The sequence below is a fragment of the Syngnathoides biaculeatus genome, chromosome 12, assembly GCF_019802595.1.
Source record: "Syngnathoides biaculeatus isolate LvHL_M chromosome 12, ASM1980259v1, whole genome shotgun sequence".
NCBI classification, from domain to species: Eukaryota; Metazoa; Chordata; class Actinopteri; order Syngnathiformes; family Syngnathidae; genus Syngnathoides; species Syngnathoides biaculeatus.
Genome location: NC_084651.1, coordinates 11955928 through 11977101, shown reverse-complemented (window position 1 = coordinate 11977101; position 21174 = coordinate 11955928). Strand labels below are relative to the sequence as shown.

General features: G+C 42.4%; 1 protein-coding gene and 1 long non-coding RNA gene across 5 annotated transcripts in view; one reads left to right on the top strand and one right to left on the bottom strand.

Moving 5' to 3' along the window:
* loxl4 (lysyl oxidase-like 4) overlaps window positions 1-13663 on the top strand; it is a 35571-nt gene extending 21908 nt beyond the window's left edge. The window contains exons 7-14 of the mRNA XM_061837459.1: window positions 2732-2886; window positions 2974-3141; window positions 3392-3554; window positions 3684-3927; window positions 7052-7167; window positions 7457-7593; window positions 12020-12131; window positions 12218-13663. Of these exons, the coding sequence (XP_061693443.1) occupies window positions 2732-2886; window positions 2974-3141; window positions 3392-3554; window positions 3684-3927; window positions 7052-7167; window positions 7457-7593; window positions 12020-12131; window positions 12218-12288 (1166 nt within the window). The 3' untranslated portion in view covers window positions 12289-13663. The remainder of the gene's footprint in view (window positions 1-2731; window positions 2887-2973; window positions 3142-3391; window positions 3555-3683; window positions 3928-7051; window positions 7168-7456; window positions 7594-12019; window positions 12132-12217) is intronic.
* LOC133509929 (uncharacterized) overlaps window positions 1-21174 on the bottom strand; it is a 59453-nt gene that overhangs the window by 21069 nt on the left and 17210 nt on the right. For all 4 annotated transcript variants that reach the window (XR_009797472.1, XR_009797474.1, XR_009797473.1 and 1 more), the window contains exons 3-9: window positions 4657-4800; window positions 4221-4327; window positions 3734-3909; window positions 3397-3543; window positions 3206-3276; window positions 2962-3124; window positions 2725-2863 (exon numbers count right to left, since the gene is read on the bottom strand). This is a non-coding gene — a long non-coding RNA (uncharacterized LOC133509929). The remainder of the gene's footprint in view (window positions 1-2724; window positions 2864-2961; window positions 3125-3205; window positions 3277-3396; window positions 3544-3733; window positions 3910-4220; window positions 4328-4656; window positions 4801-21174) is intronic.

Sequence of the window (21174 nt, the reverse complement as noted above, 5' to 3'; positions counted from 1 at the left end):
CAGTAGCTGAATTTCCACCGACGCCCTGCAGGTTAGCAGTGCCGGGGGCGGGCGTTGTTAACCCGGGCCACGACCGATCCGGTATGGGATTCTTTAGATGAACGCTCATATTTGTTTGGCACAGTTTTTACGCCGGATGCCCTTCCTGACGCAACCCTCTGCATTTATCCGGGCTTGGGACCGGCCTACAGATTGCACTGGTTTGTGCCCCCATAGGGCTGCATTATGCTACAGACTGTAATGCACATGCAAAATCCCGGAAGTGTCATGATAACCGCAAAACTAGATTTTTTCTTTCCTCCATGTTATCCTTCAGTGTGATGGGGAGAATAGAGCAAATTTCATTTCCATGGGGAGTTTACTGTTGCGATGGCATCCTGCCACCACAGAATGGTACATGTTTTTCTTAAGGCTTAATGGCCATGGCTAAGCTGTGGAGCCCCGTCCCTGCTGACTTTGGGCGAGGGGCGGGGTACATCCTGGGCGAATGTTGTACCGTGATGTGGAAATTGGTGTTTTGATCATTGAGAGGAAATGTGATCCAACCCACCTAAAAATTATACAGTCAAATTATAGAATGTTTCTATTTCTTGACCAAGTTTTATTTGATTGTATTTATTTAGAAAGTTCCAGCCATCATGTGTGTTTGCATTGAGTCTACTCCCCATACACGAGGGAGCAAAACACCGTAAATGTTCATCAGAAGTGCGCTGCGACTCCTGCAGGAATTTATTTCAGGGATTTCACAGATTTTCCAAAGGAAGTTTAAAGTACAGCCTGTGACTGTTGTGTTTTTCTTCGGGATCCCTCAGGCGGGCCCTCGCGCAGCCTTGTTGCGATAAATCCAGTTTATGGGAGTCACTGTTGCGATAGCGGCGGCGGCGTTGCGGATGTATGATTTTCCGACATTTCTGACCACATGCGTAACCAACACGGAGGGATGGCTGCAATCTCACAGCGACATCGCCAGCGACCCGGCATTCTCGCTTCCCGTTGCCTCTTCCGTGTTTCACTTCCATCTATCCTCGGTCTATCCTCTTCTTCCCTTGGTTTTTGTGGATTTGGTAGTGCTTGCTAAAACGCTTGTCAAATTTCCAGCTTGACAGTTTATGTCCTACGCGTGAAGCAAACACAGAGGCCATAACTGGACGAGCGGTTTCCTCAAACGTTGTCATTATGGAACCAACTGTTTGCATTTATAAAATGTTGATTCATGTCGTTTTGAAGGCGCTGGTTTTCATCAAATGACAAATGAGACACGTTTGCCCATGTTAAGTTGCCTTAGCTGTGCGGTTGTTTTGCCAAAAGCAACACAGACTTGGCAATGAGGTATGTCAGATCCCCAAAGTCGATGCTGCAGGTTCTGCTCCTTGCCTTGCAATAGGTTTTTATCATCACAGATATGGAATTTTCATTGTCTCTCAGGAGGAAAAAAGCACTTGGAAGGGGAAAAAAAAATGTCAGCCGCGAAGTGTGCGAGCTTTGTATGACGCAATTTGGCTTATACTGGGTGGCCCTCAATGAACGAATAACCCCTGAAATCTCAGTGATGTGCACATCTAAGGACATTTCAGCATGGTTTAATCCATTTTAATATAACCCCATTATGTTTTCCTTCATGATACCGTTGATGAGGAAGGACATTTATTAAGGGGTGGTGGGGGCTTTATTTGTATGAAAAATTAAAACAATTTTACCACGTTGAGAGTGAACAAAAATGCAGTTGAGGTGGAACCTTGGTTCACAAACGCGTTTAAAAACAAATGTCTTGAACAAATATTGCTTTTGTTCACAAACTATGATACTTGACGTCTATGTGAAGTGCTATTTATTATTTTATAGCAATATTTTCGAACACGGCGCTGTTTTTTGGAACAAATTCATGGCACTTATATTCACTTCAGTGATTTGAGCTGTGAATGTCATGGAACGAATTTAACAAATGTCAAGTGAAACTGGAGTTTAAAATAAAGTGAAATTGAATAAATGGCAAGAAAATGGGGCTGACTGGGCTGAAAAAACATCGCTTCGCTACCTTGAACATAAACATGGATACATGTGGAGTAATGGCAGTGTACTGCATTGCCAAAGATTTTCAAGCCATTAAGACTCCACACTTAGCGAATGTTTACAAGGTTGGTGCTGCTGTTTGTTTTAGCAACGGAGAGTTCAAATGGGTCAAGTATGGGAGTTATTAATGTACGTGTGTGTGAACAAAAACATCGTTGAATTGAAATCATTATTGTTTCTTTTTTTTTTTTGAAAAGAACTTTGAAAAGAATTTTGAGGCCCTGTAGCCCAGTGGTTAGAGCACTGGTTTGGTAAACCAGGGGTTGTGGGTTCGTATCCCACTGGGGCCTCCACTCCCTGAGAAGGGTTGCGTCAGGAAGGGCATCCGGCGTAAAAATTGTGCCAAATATATATATGTGCGTTCATCTGAGATGACACGCTGTGGCGACGCCGAAAGAAACTTTATTGTTTCATTTTTTTCCTCCAATGCCCAAAGACAGCTCATTTGTGCATTTGGCTGTTTGGTCGGCTACTTTAGATTGTCCACATCCATACTCATTAAGGTTGTCAATAAAAAAAAAAAAAAAGGTTTTTAACTTTCTTTGTTTACATTCTAATGGGGAATCAGAAAAAAAAGAGTGAGAGCATGGTTGTTAAAACTGAACCCAATTCAGAGCAGATGAAACCAACAATGAAAAAACGAAAATTTCTCACTGTGTAGGTACCGGGCCCATCCACATGAACAGTGTCCAGTGCACGGGGACGGAGCGCTCCATTCTTGACTGCTTCTTCCAGGAGGTTCAACCATGGACGTTCAAACACAGCCAAGACGCTTCAGTGCGTTGTAACATCCCTAAAACCGGCACCGAATACACGGTACGAAGGACACAAATAACGGACACCATCTTAACACTCACGAATACCTCACCATCCGAAGGTAAATAATCTTACATGTGTTTACAGGTGCGTCTGGCTGGTGGCAGGGTTCCCTCAGAGGGCCGAGTGGAGGTGCTGATGGAAGTGGGCGGCCGAAAGCGTTGGGGTTCGGTCTGTAGTGAAAACTGGGGCATCAACGAGGCCATGGTGGTGTGCAGACAACTGGGACACGGATTTGCTGCAAGTGCACATCAGGTAATGGGACACCACATCAGACCGTCAGCTTTTTTTTTTTCTTTTTCAAATGAAACCACATTACCTGCATCTTTAGTAAAAACGGCCCTGAGCGACCAGCTCCATCTCTTTGATTAACTGGAGCGCTCCTTCAATCTGTCAGAGGTGTTCATGAAAGACAGATAAACGCATGAAGAGATGGAGGTCAATCAATAGTCGCAGCCTTGAATTCAGTCTGATGAATTACAAGAGGCGCCTCGCCTTCCAACAGGACACCTGGTACTGGTCCAGCGACCCAAACGCAGCAGAATTGATCCTCAGTGGAACTCACTGCGTCGGCACGGAGTTCTCAATTCAGCAGTGCCGCCGGAACAACCACATGCACTGTCCGCGAGGGGGGGGACCGAAGGCGGCCGGGGTCACCTGCTCAGAGAGTAAGAAAACAATACACTGTGTGTCAAGAACATTCACTGTCACGTGACAATGTTAAAAATGCAAAATGAATGACTGTATTTTAATTATTATTATTATTTTAATATTATGGCTCGTTTGTCCCGCTTCAGCGGCTCCTGACCTCGTTCTGGATGCCCAGTTAGTCCAGGAGACGGCCTACCTGGAAGACCGGCCGCTCCACTTGCTAAGCTGTGCCAACGAGGAAAACTGTCTGTCCTCCTCTGCCGCCCGGATGAACTGGCCCTACGGCCACAGACGCCTGCTGCGCTTCTCCTCGCGCATCATGAACCTGGGACGCTCCGATTTCCGACCCAAATCCACAAGGGAGAGCTGGACCTGGCACCAGTGTCACAGGTACGACATCCCAGCACAGTGTAATTTACAGGTGTTGCACAGACTTATAGCAGTGGAAAGAATGCTTTACTCTATGCGGGATGTTGTGGTTAAGCATGTGGTCATTTATTTTAGAGGCTCCTGGACACAGATGACTTGCGGTCTTTGGAAAACATGCATTAACGGACCCCGTGTGGAGTAATTTCGAGTTATATTTAATTTAATCACCAGCCGGAAAGAAAACAAGTAGATTATGACAAGGAATCAGCTGGTAACATGCAAGCCCACCAGCTGAACACAAGAATCTTTGTCACCTTCTTCAGCAGCTGTAAATAGTCCAAGAGTGGTCGCCCGATCTGGTGGTGGACGTCATTCCACTTGAGCGCTTGGCAATCGCTGTCGCATTAGATGACGTGAGCAACTAAAGGCCAATCACGTTGGGTTTAAGAGAGAAGGAGACATTTAAATAGTATATAAAGATTTTTAGCAAAGATAAATGATTTTCCAGCCCAATATATGTATATGATTTATTGGTCTGAAGGGGTTCTGGCCTCTCTGTGTGGAGAATGCATTTTTTCACGATTGTTTGTCTGCTTTTTCTTTGGATTTTCCAGCTTTCTGCCACATCCTCAAAACATGCAGTTCAGGTTAGGGGAAAACTGAATTGTCAGTTGGTGAAGACGCAAATGGCTGCTTGTCTATTGTGATTGGCAGGAAACCAGTCCAAAGTGTACACCGCATAGAACTCACCTATGATCTTGACAAAGATGGGCACAAAATGTATGGACTGGTCACCAGCGCATCGGAGGCTCAAGGCATAGACGAATAGAAACTAGTAGCAGGGTGTAGGTACTGTGCAGTGGAAATGTCAGTCACCAGTACACCTATCCAAACCTATACAAAAAGTAAAAAAATGCTTGAATTTGACCTGAGAGAATGTGTACAAAGTCAGACAGCTCACATCTCCAACACGAAGCCCCCGTCCTGTCCGCGCATGTGTGAAGCGATCCTTTTAGCGAAGTCGCGTGGGAGTACAAAGGACAGCCGAGGCGGCCGCGGGTTGTTTCGACAACACATTAGCGCTACGGATGCGGCGTTCAAAGACTTCCATTCAGCGAGTGGGGGTAAAGAGGTCGAGCGACCCCGGCGTTAAAACAAGCTTCTGTGAGAGGTGTTATGGCGACACCCATGATCATGTTCAAGTAGTGAGGTCACAAGGCTACACGCTATAGGGGAGCAGTGTTCATTCAGCGTCAGCGCTGCAAACAGAAATCCATGTTCAGTGATGGGAAGTAAAGGAAAAACAAATACTTTGCTAGTGGACTTATAGTAAGTAGGTTCTTCTGATTTATGTACTTCTTAGTTTTACTCCAGGGTGGCACGGTGGTTCAGCTGGTAAAGCGTTGGACTCACAGTTCTGAGGATCCGGGTTCGTTCCCAGCACCGCCTGTGTGGAGTTTGCATGTTCTCCGCGTGCATGGGTGAGTTTTGTCCGGGCACTCCGGTTTCCTCCCACATCCCAAAAACATGCAACATTAATTGGAGACTCTAAATTGCCCCTAGGTGTGATTGTGAGTGCGGCTGTTTGTCTCCATGTGCCCTACGAAAAGCGGGCAACCAGTTCAGGGTGTCCCCCACCTCCTGCTCGTTGACAGCTGGGATAGGCTCCAGCATTCCCCGCGACCCTTGTGAGGATAAGCGCCAAAGAAAATGGTTGAATGGTTTTACTCCATGCACTTGAATATGGTTATCTGTACTTGTCCTTATTCTGTCAAACTAGGCTTTTTTTTTTAAAACCTCTTCAGATGACAACACAATGTAAAAAAAAAAAAAAAAAAAAAAAAAAAAAAAAAAAACGCCAGAAATTGAAGTACAGATCACCGCATTTGAGATTTTGATTGTTGAGATCTGGGGGACCTGAAATGTGGGGAAAACAGGAACAAGTAGCAACACGGAGGAACTGGACCTAAGGAGCATCAACAACGGTTGGAACGGATACAAGGAAGCAAGATATTCCCCATCAATGGAACTATTAAGAGAATTGCTTGTTTGCTTCAAGAATATCCATCCATCCATTTTCTTAGCCACTTATCCTCACAAGGGTCGTGGGGAGTGCTGGAGCCTATTCTACCTGTCAACGGGTACAAGGCAGGGTACACCCTGAACTGGTTGCCAACCAATCGCAGGACACATGGAGACTGTCAACAGTCACACTCACAATCACACCTAGGGGCAATTTAGAGTGTCCCATTAATGTTGCATGTTTTTGGGATGTGGGAAGAAACCGAAGTGCCTGGAGAAAATCCACGCAGGCACGGGTAGAACATGCAAACTCCACACAGGTGGGGCCGGGATTGAACCTGGGACCTCAGAACTGTGAGTCCAACACTTTCCAGCTAATCCACTGTTCCACTGATCCATTGTGCCTCCAGCTTCAAGAATAATTCATGGCAAATTTGTTGTCATATGCCGGCCAAAAAAAAAAAACAAAAACACCATCTTCTGAGGAAAAAAAAATAGCAGTCTAATTTGAATTGCTGTATCCACGTTTAGGGTGAAAGGATTTTTTTTGTAGTTGACTCCAATGTGATTAGTTGATTTCAAAGTCGGTTAATCAATTATTATTGAAATTGTTTTGTTGCTATTTTCTTAGCACAGCAGAGCGGTCCCCAATTTTTTTTTTTTTTTTTTTTTTTTTTGCTCCATGGAGCAGTTTCTCTTAACGCCGCTACCTTTGTGAATGTTTTTATACAAGCTCCAATCGGTATACCTAAAGTTAGCCAGGCTAAACCGCTGATCTCAACCACCACCATCTTACTTTTAGACTTCCTGAAACTGCACAGATGTAGGCAGACCTTGTCACCTGGTTGGGTGGACATTTGCTTCACAGACCGTAATATTCCGGCAATGGCAGCAGAGGTGTGAGAAAAGATGCCGGGATTAGCCATTAGATGACTTCAAGCTTTAAGCATCGACTAATCAGTTCAACCCCCAATATATGCTTCAAAGGTGTATTATTTTCAGTTGATAATGTTTTTTTTCCCTGAGCGTTTGTTCAAAACGGAGTATGACTATTCTTGCCAACTATGGCTGAGCTCTTTCTTTTTCTTATGTGGTCACCCCATCCTTTACTCTCTCATCCTAGGCATTACCACAGCATCGAGGTGTTCACACATTACGACCTACTGACACTCAATGGCACCAGAGTTGCAGAGGGACACAAGGCCAGTTTCTGCCTTGAGGATACATTTTGCCCCGACGGTAATGTTCGCCAACCATTCATACGGCCCACCACCCCGCCCTCCCCCAAATCTCCCCTTTCCCATTAGTGGCAAGCAAAGAATATCAATATTTCAGCTGTAGCTGTGTGGAGTTTTGCTTTGTGGTTAATGTATTAGATCATTGCTGTGCTGGTGTTTGTTCACTCTCCATTTGCTTGTTAGATCATGGATGAAATAGCTTGTGTGAAAAAGCAACATTCATAACAAAATGTGCATTAAGTTAAATTTGATGATGATAGGAAATTGCATTGCATTTTGCTGCGTTTTAGGTGCTCAAAAGCGCTTTTCCTGTTACAACATGGGTGATCAGGGTATCTCTGTGGGCTGCTGGGATACATACCGCCATGACATCGACTGTCAGTGGGTTGATGTGACGGACGTGCGGCCTGGAGATTACATCTTTCAGGTCAGTACGCTTTTCCTACAAGCTCTTACGGTGCTGAAACATCCCCAGCTTTGCGAGATTTTAAAAATTCAAGTTCAACCACCGCATTTGATGCTGCATTCCAGAAAACTGCGAAGTCATTAAATTTAAGACTGTCAACGAGGCAAAGCAAAATTAGGACGTTGTTTTTTTTTTAAAATGACGAGTTTACACACAGTGATTCTCACGGGCTCAGGGCTTTCTCTTTGTTGGTTGCTGGTTATGTACTGTACAGTATATCTATTTTCGTTGTTAACATCTCAACCTCCCAATCTTGCTCAAACATATTCTCTCTCTCACGCTCTCTCGCTCATTACTTGAGCCTCGGCCAGTCCATCAGGCCTGTGGCCACCGGAGTTAAACACATCAAGGACGGCAGCTCGTCATTATCCTCCATCTTGGCCGCACAGACTTACCCATCCCGCACATTTTACACAGCCGTCTGCAGCTCGTCAAAGGCCTCACATGTGGGAACTCTCGGGTGATAATTACTGCGATTCCTCTGAGACGCTCGCTCATTGTAATTACACTTGTCTCTTGGACCAATATTTACTTAATTCACGTGTAATCGGCACATCACACAAGCGATTGAGCGCTGACTAGATGTCTTTGGAACACATTGGTTATAATTCTAAAGTTAAGTGTGGAGGAAAGAAATGAAAATAAAAGATAAATCACTCCTAAAAAGGAGTTGTAAAGTGACTAAGCAAATTAGGCTGAATTGCCATAGCATTTTGTATTTAATGTCGTCAAGATGGCATTTCTGACTTTTGAGTACAGAAGCAGCAGACCCTCCCTTCGAGCCCACACTTCCCCCTGCTAATGAAACACAGCAATTACCCAAGTTAACGATTACCTCACTATTTGTGGAAGCTCCCCCTGCGCTCCCCCTCCCATTAGACAAGGTTAATTTGCCCCCAAGGAATTCCTCCTGCTCATTTAAAAAAAAACAAAAAACTTTAATAGCCACTTTCTAAGTAAGCAACACTTTTTTTTTTTTTTCGGTGAGGCAACACAAAGTCTGTTAAATCCTCTCACACAAAGGTTCAAGTACTAATTTATACGAAAAATTACCGTATTTTCCGCATTATAAGGGGCACCCTCAATGACTTTTTTCATATATAAGGCGCACCGCATTATAAGGCGAACGGAATAGACACTACAGTAGAAGCTGGGGTTACGTTATGCATCCATTAGATGGGCTGCACAAAAGGCTCAATATTGATCCATATATAAGGCGCACCTGATTATAAGGTGCACTGTCAGCTTTTGAGAAAATTAAAGGCTTTTAGGTGCGCCTTATAGTGCGGAAAATACAGTAAATGTCAATTATTGAGTCTTTAAAACACAGCTTAGTGACGATTTAAGTGCTAAAAACTATCTTGGTATTCTCTGTGACTCATACATATATTGTTCTCCAGACCAAAAACTGCAGGGTCAGCAGTGGTGGCGATTGAGTCATCAACTACTGTCATACTTTTCAAACAATTCCCAGAGAAACAGCTTGAAAACTCTGGAAATATGTGCTGGTTCATGCACATTAAAGAATGCCCATTTCATACATTTCTATAAATGTTATCATACAAGCCTGGTACAAGCTGGTGGTATTTGTTTTATTTAGTGGTTTTGACTACAACACAATTTCTGGTACATGAAGCAAACCATTACTGGTCGCTCATTGGGAAAAGCATTTTCAGAATTATTCTACCAATCTTCTTCTTCTCCTTTCGGCTTGTCCTGATGAGGGGCCGCCACAGCGTATCATCATTTTCCATCTAAGCCAGTCTTGTCCATCTTCCTCTCTAACACCCACAGTCTTCAGGGCTTCCCTCACAACATCCATCAACCTTTTCTTTAGTCTTCCCCTCTCTCGCTCTTTTGCCTGGCAGCTCCATCCTCAGCACCCTTCTACTAATATACTCACTCTCTCGCCTCTGAACATGTCCAAACCATCGAAGCTTGCTCTTTCTAACCTTGTCTCCAAAACATCCAACTTTGACTGTCCCTCTAATGAACTCATTCCTAATCCTATCCAAACTGTTCACTCCAAGCGAGAACCTCAGCATCTTCATTTCTGCTACCTCAAGTTCTGTTTCCTCTTGTTTCTTCAGTGCCACCGTCTCTAATCCTGCATCATGGCCGACCTCACCACTTTTTTATAGACTTTGCCCTTCATCGTAGAGAAGACTCTTCTGTCACACAGAACACCAGACACCAACTGTTCAACGCCGCTTGGACCCGTTTCTTCATAACATTAATAAATAAAAATAAGTCTCACATGCTAATTATTACAAATCAATTTGCTAGGCATAAGCTCCAACAGTATCTACTTTGCTGCAGCTGCCCCAGTCTTCTTTTGAATGCCAAATTGCCTTTTTACCTTGGCCAACCCCAAGGAGAACCACCTTCTTCTCCATTGTTGTTGTTTGTCAGCGTGTTAATGGCGTGGTTTTCACAGGATAGCAGTACTACAGAATTTGGAAGTGGAAAATCCACCTCAGTGAGCATTTTGTAAAATGACTTGAATCACTCAAATCCGTGTTAAGCGTCAGCATGTGCTAGAACATCACAACCAAAACAACAATGGCAAACCACAGGACTATTTATAATGCTCCTCCAGTAAAGTGTACAATTATGCCCAAAAGAGGCATACTTCTTATATATATGTTCCTTTGCAAAACTATTTTCCTGGCACGCACATCACAACATTCCAGTCCATGTGAACTGGGGTCATTTTGACGGCGCTGTCAGCTATAGGAGGAGTTACATCGAAATGAAAATCTGACTGGTTTTATGAGCGCACTCTTGGCCTTGGTTTCTTTTCTGTAGTTTGCCGCCTTTCTGCCTGTAAGTGTGTGTAACCAGTGTTTAAAGTGGGTGGTGCGCTTTTACAGAACAGCTATTACAGTCAATGACTTGTTGCCATTATCACTTAAGAGAAAGGTCGTATCAGCAGTTAAAGAGTTCCGAAATAACAGAGTGCCTCGAAAGTGTACGATCCAATAAGTTGCAAAAATAAGATGTAGTCGGACTAACTTCCAGCATTTTGATTGGAGTCTAAATCAGGTTCTCTTACAGGTTAGTGTGTGCAAGTTTGTTGTAAGCTACAATAACTGCCTGTAGGCACTACAACCACTTGATGTGAACCACAACTGTACAGTTACATGAGCTTTTCTACTCATTTAATTATTGTGTTTTTGAATAAAATGCGGAATGTCTTTATGTGGTGTTTAAAATGAAAGGGATCTATCTTAAGAGCTCTGTTTTGTACTACCAAAAATAAATAATTAAAAGTGAGCACCATTCTAAAGATGATGGCAACAGAGCAATAAATAAATAAACAAACAAACAAATAAATAAAGCCCACTAATTGCCTAGGTCATTTTCGGAAAACAAGCACAAACAAGAAATTCAAACAAATGAGACATTGCCTGGGTTCAACACCCTTCACCCATTGCTCCTCCTTGTCAATCAGCCCTCACCCCCCCCCCAAAAAAAAAAACAACGGTATCAAATGAACCACATAGTTAAGAAAATATCCGAATGAATGTGTTCATAAAGCTCTGAGCATCCTAGTGTCAAGCCAACGACAATGGAACAAAATCAGGATGTAGAAACTTAAAACAACAAGCTGTGATCACTAAAAATATACCTTAGAGGTCAAGTGTCATCCATATAAACATTCTAAAATAGATATTGTAATGAAAAATACATATAACATTATTCACTTCAATGTCCAAAAGAAAAATCAAATATGAGCGGAGAGCGCGTGATCTATACGCAAAGTTGCGGAAGTCTGATTCGACATCCAAGTGGTCGCCATATTGGCTGTATCTTCTGTCTCTGACGTCACAATGGGACATTCGCCATTGAAAACACGCTGTGGCCTCTACTATGGAAGACGAACACGCCCCTTCAGACACGGAAGCTCTTTCGAAGAAGAGAACATCTCACAACCGAGTGTGGCAATATTAGCCTATCGTTTGGAGCCATATTTACATGATATGCGGTATTAACAGATGAGACCGCTTGAGTGCGCAACCCTCCCTGTATGTCACGTCCTGTTTCTTCTCAAAAATAAATCCCTCGAGAGGATTTTCATGGTGGGAGTTACAAAAAGCCATATATATCAAAATCATATTTTTGTGGTGAAAAAACAGATGGGTCCTTACCGGCTGCCGATTTTTCATTAATAACATACTTAAAATCCTGCATTTCATGACAGTCGCACTTTAAAGGCAATTATGTCATAAACACAAACCCTGAATTCTGATGGTACTTGGACACCGCCCGGTCTAACATCACAACAACCTCTTTTGCCACAGTTGTCCTATCAGTAACTCTTTTGAAATTTTAAAATCAGATCAACAACGAGACTAAACTTATGATGATTGGCTTTGTCTGTCAGGTGGAAGTCAACCCCTCGATGGACATGGCCGAGTCGGACTTCATGAACAACGTCATGCGCTGTCGCTGCAAGTACGACGGCCACAGAGCTTTTATGTATGGATGTCACGCAGGTACGCACCCGTTCCCCTCCGCTTTTTCCCTTTCAGGCAGCTGTCACTTCTGACCATCTACCCCCCCCCCCCCACCTCCCTTCAAGGAGACGCATACAGCGCAGAGACCGAAGACCTGTTTGAGCACCAGAGGCAAATATCAAACAACTTTGTGTAGAGGATCCCGACAAAAAAGCCTTCCGGACGGTGCTCGAAGTGGGCAGAGGCTGTTGGCTCCAAGGCCCGCGGGAAGCGTTGCACCACATCAGCAAAGAACACGGAAAAAGCTGCCTGTCAATCTGCTAGGCGGTGGATTAAATTTCACAACAATGAGACTCAACAAGATTGGCTGAAGACAAAAGCGGCGCGCAGAGCTTTTGGCTAACATTAGTTTAGATAAGTATGTAATTACCACATACACATTAAAAAAGGAAAAAAAAGTCAGTGGACTACTACGATTTTCAAAAGCTAAACACATGGAATATTATTGAATCTGTCAACAGACAGTGGAGGAGTACTGGGGAAAGCTTCTACGCAATCTATAATATTTATATAAACTGTTTTTCTTTTGGTTGCAAAATCAATGAGGAAGCGTGGTGGGAACACTTATTGGATAAGCTGTTGATATGAAAATGTGCTTTGGAATTTTTGCTGATTATAACAAATTGATGGACTCTCCAACTTTTATTTTTTTTTAGTGAATTAGGTTATTTCTGATTTATTTCCTTGGCTATTAGGAAAAAAAAAAACAATTATCATGTCAACCATGTGACAAGATTTAATAATATGTTTATGTAACAAAGCACTTTATCTTTTTTACACCGGTATTCTTATAACCTTCAGTTAGCTATCAACCTATTCCTAATATACAGTATATGCTTGATAGTTTTTATTTTTACTTTAAAAATCTACTACAGTGAAATATAAGGTTGGTGTTTTCATATGCACATGTACTATTTATACTGATATTTAATTTATTCATAGGATTCACACAACATTTTCAATAAGAGGTTTGTTATCTGGAGTTTTTCCTTTTTCCATTTTTCCTTTCCATCATAGCTCGGGGACATTTTGCAAGACACAGAGGAATTATTCTATTTCCAATGTGGTTATTAAAACGCAACTGTCGGGATTTTCTCTCCCATCTTTTTTGGATGGGAGGGAACACCAGCGTGACACAACCACATGTTTGTGGCGGGCATGCCACCAGGCTTTAAGAGTATATATAAATATATGTTAAAAAAAAAGCCTTTTAATTATGCCTGGGCTAGTTTTAAGGTTAGGGTTAAAACTATAGTGTGTGCTTTTCTGCACACTTTGGAACAGCTGCCTATAGAATTATGGAAAGACTGCTTTTTTTTGTAAATGTCTCATGCGAGACAACACACTGACAGATCTGATTTAGAGGGTGATGATTAAGTTTTTAGAAATATACAGTTTTTATTACCAGAGGTGGATTTACGAAGGCACTCCACAAACTGACACTTATTTTTGGGAACATCTGCCAAGCAAACCATTACGAAATTCTTTTTCCATTTTTGCTGATCTTTTACTAGGGATACACTGAAAAAAAAAACCTTTTTTTTTTTTTTTTACAAATCCTAGAATGAGAAAATAATTTTGTGAAGAAAGCCATGTAAAAAAATTGTAAGAAAAACAATAATTTCTTGGGATAAAGTTGAATATTTTACAAAAGATATTACAGTAACAATTTAATTGTTGTAATTGTCAATTTTGTCTAAAATGGTTATTTTACAAGGAGTCATAATATTTGAAGAAAAAAAGCTTAGTTCTATCATGAAATTATTATGAAAATAAAATTACGGGTGCTGCTCTCAGATCGTCATGTTTCAGTTCATGAGAGAATCTTGACATTCACACAAAACTATTGCCTTTTTAATTTTTTTTTTTTTTTACACAAGTCATTTCCTGTAATAATTCACCAGTATTACCCGAATACTAGTTTTTACTCTTAAGCCTTAACAGTCTTTAAACTGCATTTTATTTGCATAATAAAAAGTTTTCGTTGTGTTTATCTTATTGCACATTAAACCTGAAACTTGTTACAAGCAATATTTCCACAACCAATCACAAGGAAATTGTATGAAATAAAAATCCAGTTATCAAACTATGAGTACAACAAACACGAAGTATTTTCCTTCCAATGCTTTTCATCCAAAATCCTACTATTTTCTTACAAAAACGAAGTTTATGAGGACTCATGCTGTAACCTGAACCAGATTAATTCCAGACAGTTTTAACCTTTTGTTAGTTTTGTAGAATAGCCGTTAATTTGCTCGCATTTCAACCTCAAACCAGTGTTTGCTGTCGCTTTGCGCTTATCTACAATTGCAAATGTTTACAGTCTGTGTTGTTTAACATTCAGTTCTGTAGACCACATTGGTTGCTGTTCTCCATATTACTGTAAGAGCCCCCCACACCCCTAAAAGTGTAACACCCCGCTGCCTAGTGAGCCACACGGTGCTCCTTTATAATCTCATTCATTGAAAGCTGAGCTCTCAGGGACTTCGACCTCATTTGTCCATTTGGTCGGTTGCTTTTTTTTTTTTTTTTTCTTTTTTTGCTGTGATGCGCGTACACACGATTCTCACTATCTGTGCCCTGTCTTATATTTCTCAGGTACAAATGTATGGAAGTAATCAATGCATTTGTGCTTGAACAAAAAAAAAAAAAAAGGGGGGGGGGGGATTAGTGTGGATAAACACTGGCTGAGTCATTTCAAATCACCATTCATCCATTCATCATGACTGTGAATCAATAAAACGTCATTGTCACACACTAAGTTGCAGTCTGCTTCCTGCCTACTTCCTTCCTTCCTTCATTCCTTCCGTGTTTGTTCACAATACATTTAAAAGGGCTGAGAAATACAATAAAATAATTGCACTTTACACAAAGTTTGACAAGAATATAGTTCTGTGAAAAAGTTTTAACGAATATAAATTTATAACATCAGGATGGAAAATATATAGTTATCATTTCAAGACTTTTTTAACAGTTTGATGGTTTTCTGTTTTTTTGTTGCATATTTAATAAATTTGTATAATTGATTGATTGTGTTTAATTTTGTTGTACGTACATGGACTTGTTTAACTTCTTGGCCAGGTCTCCACTGCAAAAGAGGTTCAACTTGTCTCTTACCCGAATAAATATACTGCATGTTAAAATATATATAAAAGAAATATTTCAAGAAAAGTTTATAATCTTAAAATAGTCAAAAAGCATTTAAAAAGAAAGAAAATGGTATTTTGACATGAATAACCATTATTTTGAGAAAAAATAATTAAATCAGCAGCACGGTGGATCAGCTGGTAAAGCCTTACCCTCACAGTTCTGAGGACCGGGGTTCAAATCCCACCCCACCTGTGTGGAGTTTGCATGTTCTCCCCGTGGCTGCGTGGGTTTTCTCTGGGCACTCCGGTTTCCTCCCACATCCCAAAAACATGGAACATTAATTGGAAACTCTAAATTGCCCCAAGGTGTGATTGTGTGTGTGAATCTTTGTCTCTATGTGCCCTGCGATTGGCTGGCAACCAGTTCGGCGTTGACAGCTGGGATAGGCTCCAGTACTCCCCGTGACCCTCGTGAGGATAAGCGGCAAAGAGAATGGATGGATGGATAATTAAGTCATATTATAAGGGGGAAAAGTCAATTTTACAAAAAATTGTAGTATTGCGAGAAAACAATTTCAATTGTGCACTAAGAGGTCTATTTTATAGACTTCTTTGTAGCATCTGCGGCGGGGCAAAATGTGAGCGTATCCTGATTTCCAGGCAAGCAAGCACCTGGCTTGGTGGATGTCTTCCAATTTGGGAGACTGATTTGCACCAAGCTGGACGTTCCAGCACACCAGAGGGTTTGTGCTTGGATATACGCCCGGCGGGTGGACAATTTGGTGGTGAAAAGTCGGCCAAAAATGACACTGGCTAAGACCACGTCGAGTTTCTGGCCAAGCGTATCATCCCTGGTTCAAATGAGATTTTGGTGAATTTGATCGGAGCACAGACCAGACAGATACTGAGCCTGAAGGTTATGCATTGTCCTCTTCCGTACAGAGATCTCACCAGGCGAGACTGTCTTTGCACCACATTTAGAGGAGGACTTTCAATAAACCCTCCAATCTGAAGTAATATTATTATTTCATATATTTTGGACAATTGAAAAAAAAAAGACAAAGAAAATAAAGGACATTTTTGAAATCCACGCAATATCTGGATATGTGCCACCTTTCACAGCCAGACGTGGAAGAAACATCCTTGACATCACCGGGGCTTAGCATTCCAGACAATTCTTTCTTGCTAGGCCAAGATGCCGACGTGTTGTGCCCCAAACTGTAACAACAATGAGAAAACGCACCCAAATTTGTCGTTCTTTAACCTCCTGTGTGGTAATTTTATTATTATTGATAAAATTATTAATTAATATAATTATTTTGTTTGGTTTGTTTGTCATTATTTTTCACAAAAATAGTGGACGTTCTCTATTCACTGAAACCGTATCCACAAGCAATAGGGTCAGAACAGGAAGCAATGCAGATAAGGCAAACGCTGTTTGGCTGTCAGTTTTTCAGCCGGGTTCATTGGTATGTCTGAGCGAGAGAAGAATTTCGATAATGATTTCCAATTTAGAGATGTTTCTAGGTGAAATCTGTGGATAATTTTGACATTGAAAGAAACACTGAACCTTCATCCACTAACTAATGTGTGCTCCCATTCATGTTTTTTTTTTTGACAAAGTTGTCCTTTAAAGGGAGTGAGAGGAGCTGCTCTGATTCCGGGAGAAGTCATCATTTTCCTAGAACAATCATAATTTTGTGGGGAAAAGATTTTTACGTATTATTGCGAGAATAAAGTCACAATATGAAAAGAAAAAAAGAAATTCTGAGCAAAATGGTGTAATTTTACAACAAAAAAACCCCCTGAATATCACACGACATTTTTTGGCGATAAAATGTGTTCAATTATGATAATAAAATAAAATGAGAGTAAAGCATAAACAAATCTAACAAAACCCTTGTTTCACCTTCATGTCTGTGTAGCTTCGCAGTTATCAATGTCATGGTAATCAGAAAAGGTGAAACCAAGAAAACTGGACTCTTCTAGTTTATTGAATTTTTTTTCCCAGAAAACATTCAAATATGACTTAGACAACTATGCTATTACGCGAACATCCATCCATCCATTTTCTTTGTCGCTTATCCTCACAAGGGTCACAGAGAGTGCTGAAGCCTATCCCAGCTGTCAACAGGCAGGAGACAAGGTACACCCTGAACTCGTTGCCAGACAATCGCAGGGCACATCGAGACAAACGGTCACACTCCCAATTTCACCTCGGGGCAATTTAGAGTGTTCGATTATTGTTGCACGTTTTTGGGATTTGGGAGGAAACTGGAGTGCCCGGAGAAAACCCACGCAGGCACGGGGAGAAGGTGCAAACTCTACACAGGTGGGTCCAGGATTGAACCCGGGACCTCAGAGCTGTGAGGCCAACGCTTTCCAGCTGAGCCACCGTGAGAAAATGAAAGTCATCAGAGAATGAATACTGGTTGAGTCACTTGAATGAAATTTCCATTCATCTTGAATGTGAATCAGTAAAAGTTCGTTAGACTTCTCATGGGTAACATTTGGATACCACCTCCATGCCAACTGACCGGAATGTGCTGTTTAAGGCCCACAGAAAGATGACTGGAACCAAGTTACAGGCACGCAGCCAAAACATCCAAAGCCTTTCAAGCTCTTCGAATTGCTTTTGACTTCATATTTTCCGAACAGCGCCTTCCCTTTCCCTTCTGAGACAAGACGACAAGTAGCCCAACTATTTGAGTAACACAAACACACAAGAGTGTCCTGGAAGTGATGGCCAAACTCTAGCATATCAAACCAGGTCGAAAGCGTGCGTCTGGGAAGGAAATGTCATAACAAAATGTTTGACTTGCTCCCAGTCGACAGGTCCGCCCAAAAATAACACGGAGGCTCTGTGAAGTGGTCGCTTGTCGACCGGGATAAAAGAGCTGCTTGGTAAACAGGATGAAAGCGGAGCACCTGGTTGGAAGCATTTGCCCACCTTGGAATGAGCTAAACTTATCTCAAAACACAACTGTCTGGAACTGGGAGAAAAAGGTTTTGTGAGTTGTGGACATACGAATGAGTCACATCCACTTTCAAAGCAACCATGAAAGCCGCATTTACACAGTAGGTCCGAAGGGCCGGGTTCCATTGAGCTGATGTAATTTACATCAACTTTCAATTGACCTAGTACATCCTATAATAATCACTGGTGGTGAGAAAGTCTGCCTGTTCAGTGGAGGGGCTTCAGGTTTGGAATTTATGGAATTTGCATGTTCGTCCTGCGAAGTAATTTTAGGTTAATTAAAGATTCTAAATTGTCTTTGATAAACACCTGGTCACCTGTTACCCTAATGAGGACAAGCGCTTTACAAGGCGGATGGGTGAAGAAAGTACCAAAACTAACCTACGATTGGACAGCAGGAAGCCAGGCCATAGCGGAAAGTGGAACTATACGTCCAAACTGAGGAAATGTAATCAAGCATGATTAAAAAAATAATAATAAACAGCAGGAATCTTTTTTGTAACTGGTCAAGTTCTGATCACTACAAGGTTAAAATTTGTAATCTGCAAGTGATTGACACAAACATTGACCATCTTTTTCCAAGCTCTGAGTCTGAGGGTGGCCAGTCCAGGGCAAAGAGGGAATCCTCGCTATTCATGGGGGATGGGGATCGAGCCCTGACTCCCCCCTAAAAGGAGTTTGTAATTGCATTCCACGAGATTGTGACAAAGGACTGAAAGCAAAGAGGATCAATAAAACAACAACACACGCATCTGGCACGTCTACAATCATGAACCTATGCTACGCTCACAACTACATGCTCGAGTTCACCATAGGCTTCCATTTCCCCACAGTCAGCCGGTAGGTAATTGATGGAAGAACAGCACTGTGTCGAAAATGAATCCTTGCCAGCTGCATAAAAGTCAGCCATGTGAACCACTACACTAACAACAACTTATTAAGAGCACCCAATCCTGCACCAGGCCACAATTCAGACATGATTCAAAGGTTTCTTGTTTCGGAAGAGTCTCAGGACAATCCACCATTTTATCACGTTCCTCATCTTTGTTGCGTTCACTGACTAGCCGAGACCATCATAACAACCTCGCCTCTCCATCATAGTCTCCAGATCAGGTTTATTGATCCACAACTGCACCAATTGATGCCAAATGATCCAAGACGGAGGAATAATGAGCAACCAGCGGTCGTAAACACTGAAGTTCGATAAACCGTGTTCATCCCACCTCCTGCTTGGAGCAAATGTTTTTTTTCCAGGAGCGCCCCCCCCCCCCCCAGTCATCCCCACCCTGACCTGCCCAATGGGGACCACAGCCAGCTCCACAATGGAGGGACTGTGTGCACGGTGTGAATGACAGACCTGTCCGTACAAGCTCCGGCCGGGGAACCTCCACCCTGTCATACAAACAACTGGGCTGCGTAGCACGTTTTTTTTTTTTTTTTGCCGTCATCTCTTTTGGAGGCAGTGTTCCATGCTTGGTACGCCACACAAGCATTTTGGGTGGGGGAGATGAGGTGGGCCAGAGTTTGTGATTAAAGAGATTGCTGCCTTCACTTTCAACTTCCATCATTTCAGGTCCTCACGTGCACTTCAATCCCGTTCAGGCTGATGAAGCGCTGATGGGAATGCGCGGCCGTCCTCCTGGTTTGCTTGTTTTCTATTTGCACGCTATGCGGGCTCGCTTCACGGATCAGAAGCCAGCCTGCGGAAGACGAATCGGGCTCAATCCCCTGCAACCGTTAATATGTAGCAATGCATGTATTTGCATAAAGTTCTTATCCTAAAAACCCATTAAGAGGCACATTTGCTCTGCATGTCACGTAATGGTGAGTGAAGAGCACATAAGAGGCGTGTACTTAAGCCTTATAGAGCTCGTGCACTTACGTAATAAAATCACATGACTTTTGTCTACGTCGCCATATTGATGTTTTATGGCCCTGTCACACCATGATGTTCTGATCAGCGTTCTATAGCGTTTGAGGAAATGTTGGTAGTCGCCCATGGTCGCCGGGATAGCTCCAGAAGAGCGTTGTTTAAACACTAGAGTACGTCAATGATTGCTGGTAATCGGCGGAGTACGCCGGTCTGGAAAAAAAGTTTTGAACATGCACAAAAGTTCTCACCGAGACCAGCGTTCATCAAAGTTTAATTTTAAACACAGCAGAACGTTCAAGAACATCGGTGGAATGTTTTATTAAGGGTCGCCGAGCGTTGCACGTGTTTGGCTATCGTTAGTCAGTCGTAACTCTCGCTTTACTTGGTTGTTACTTAATCGTTTGCTTTGTATTGAGTGACTCACTGGCGACCTGTCAACGACCACTGAACAATCCCCTAGCGCACACAGCGTGTAACTAAAGTGAAACGAACGTCGTTTGGCGTCCATTGAGCGTCATTCAAGCGTTTCCCGAACTGCCATGCTTATGGGTATATAAACTGATGCTTTGTAAGCAAGGTCCATTTAATATTAAGCTACAGCAGAGAGCACCTACTATGGAAGATACAGAAAGCAGCAGTTCGTTTTTGCGGAAAAACTCCACCAGACTATCCTCAACAGCCCGGTCCAGGATCCTGCAATCCTTTCTCTGCTTCTTTTGTCTCTTTGTCGGACCGTCCTCACTGGGGTTTGCAAGGTGTTTACGGTCCCCAGGCAGTGTCACATGGTGCGTGACTTCGCGGACGTGCTCTTCCTGCTGGTGTTGTTTTTCCTCCAAACACATTGCTCGTGATGAAAGAGGCTTAGCTTTCTTACTCGCAGCGCTGGTTGCTGAAGTCCGCGCCTTAACTTTTTTTCTTCAAAGAGGCATGATGCTCACGACAACAACTGAAGTGACTATGAACTTTCCAACGTTTTAGTCCCGGTTCCACTGTAAAAATTACACGCCAGCAAAACGCTTTTCTGTCGTTATTCACCCATTGGTCACACGCTCAACCCGCTCGTCTTATGTTGACAAATCACTC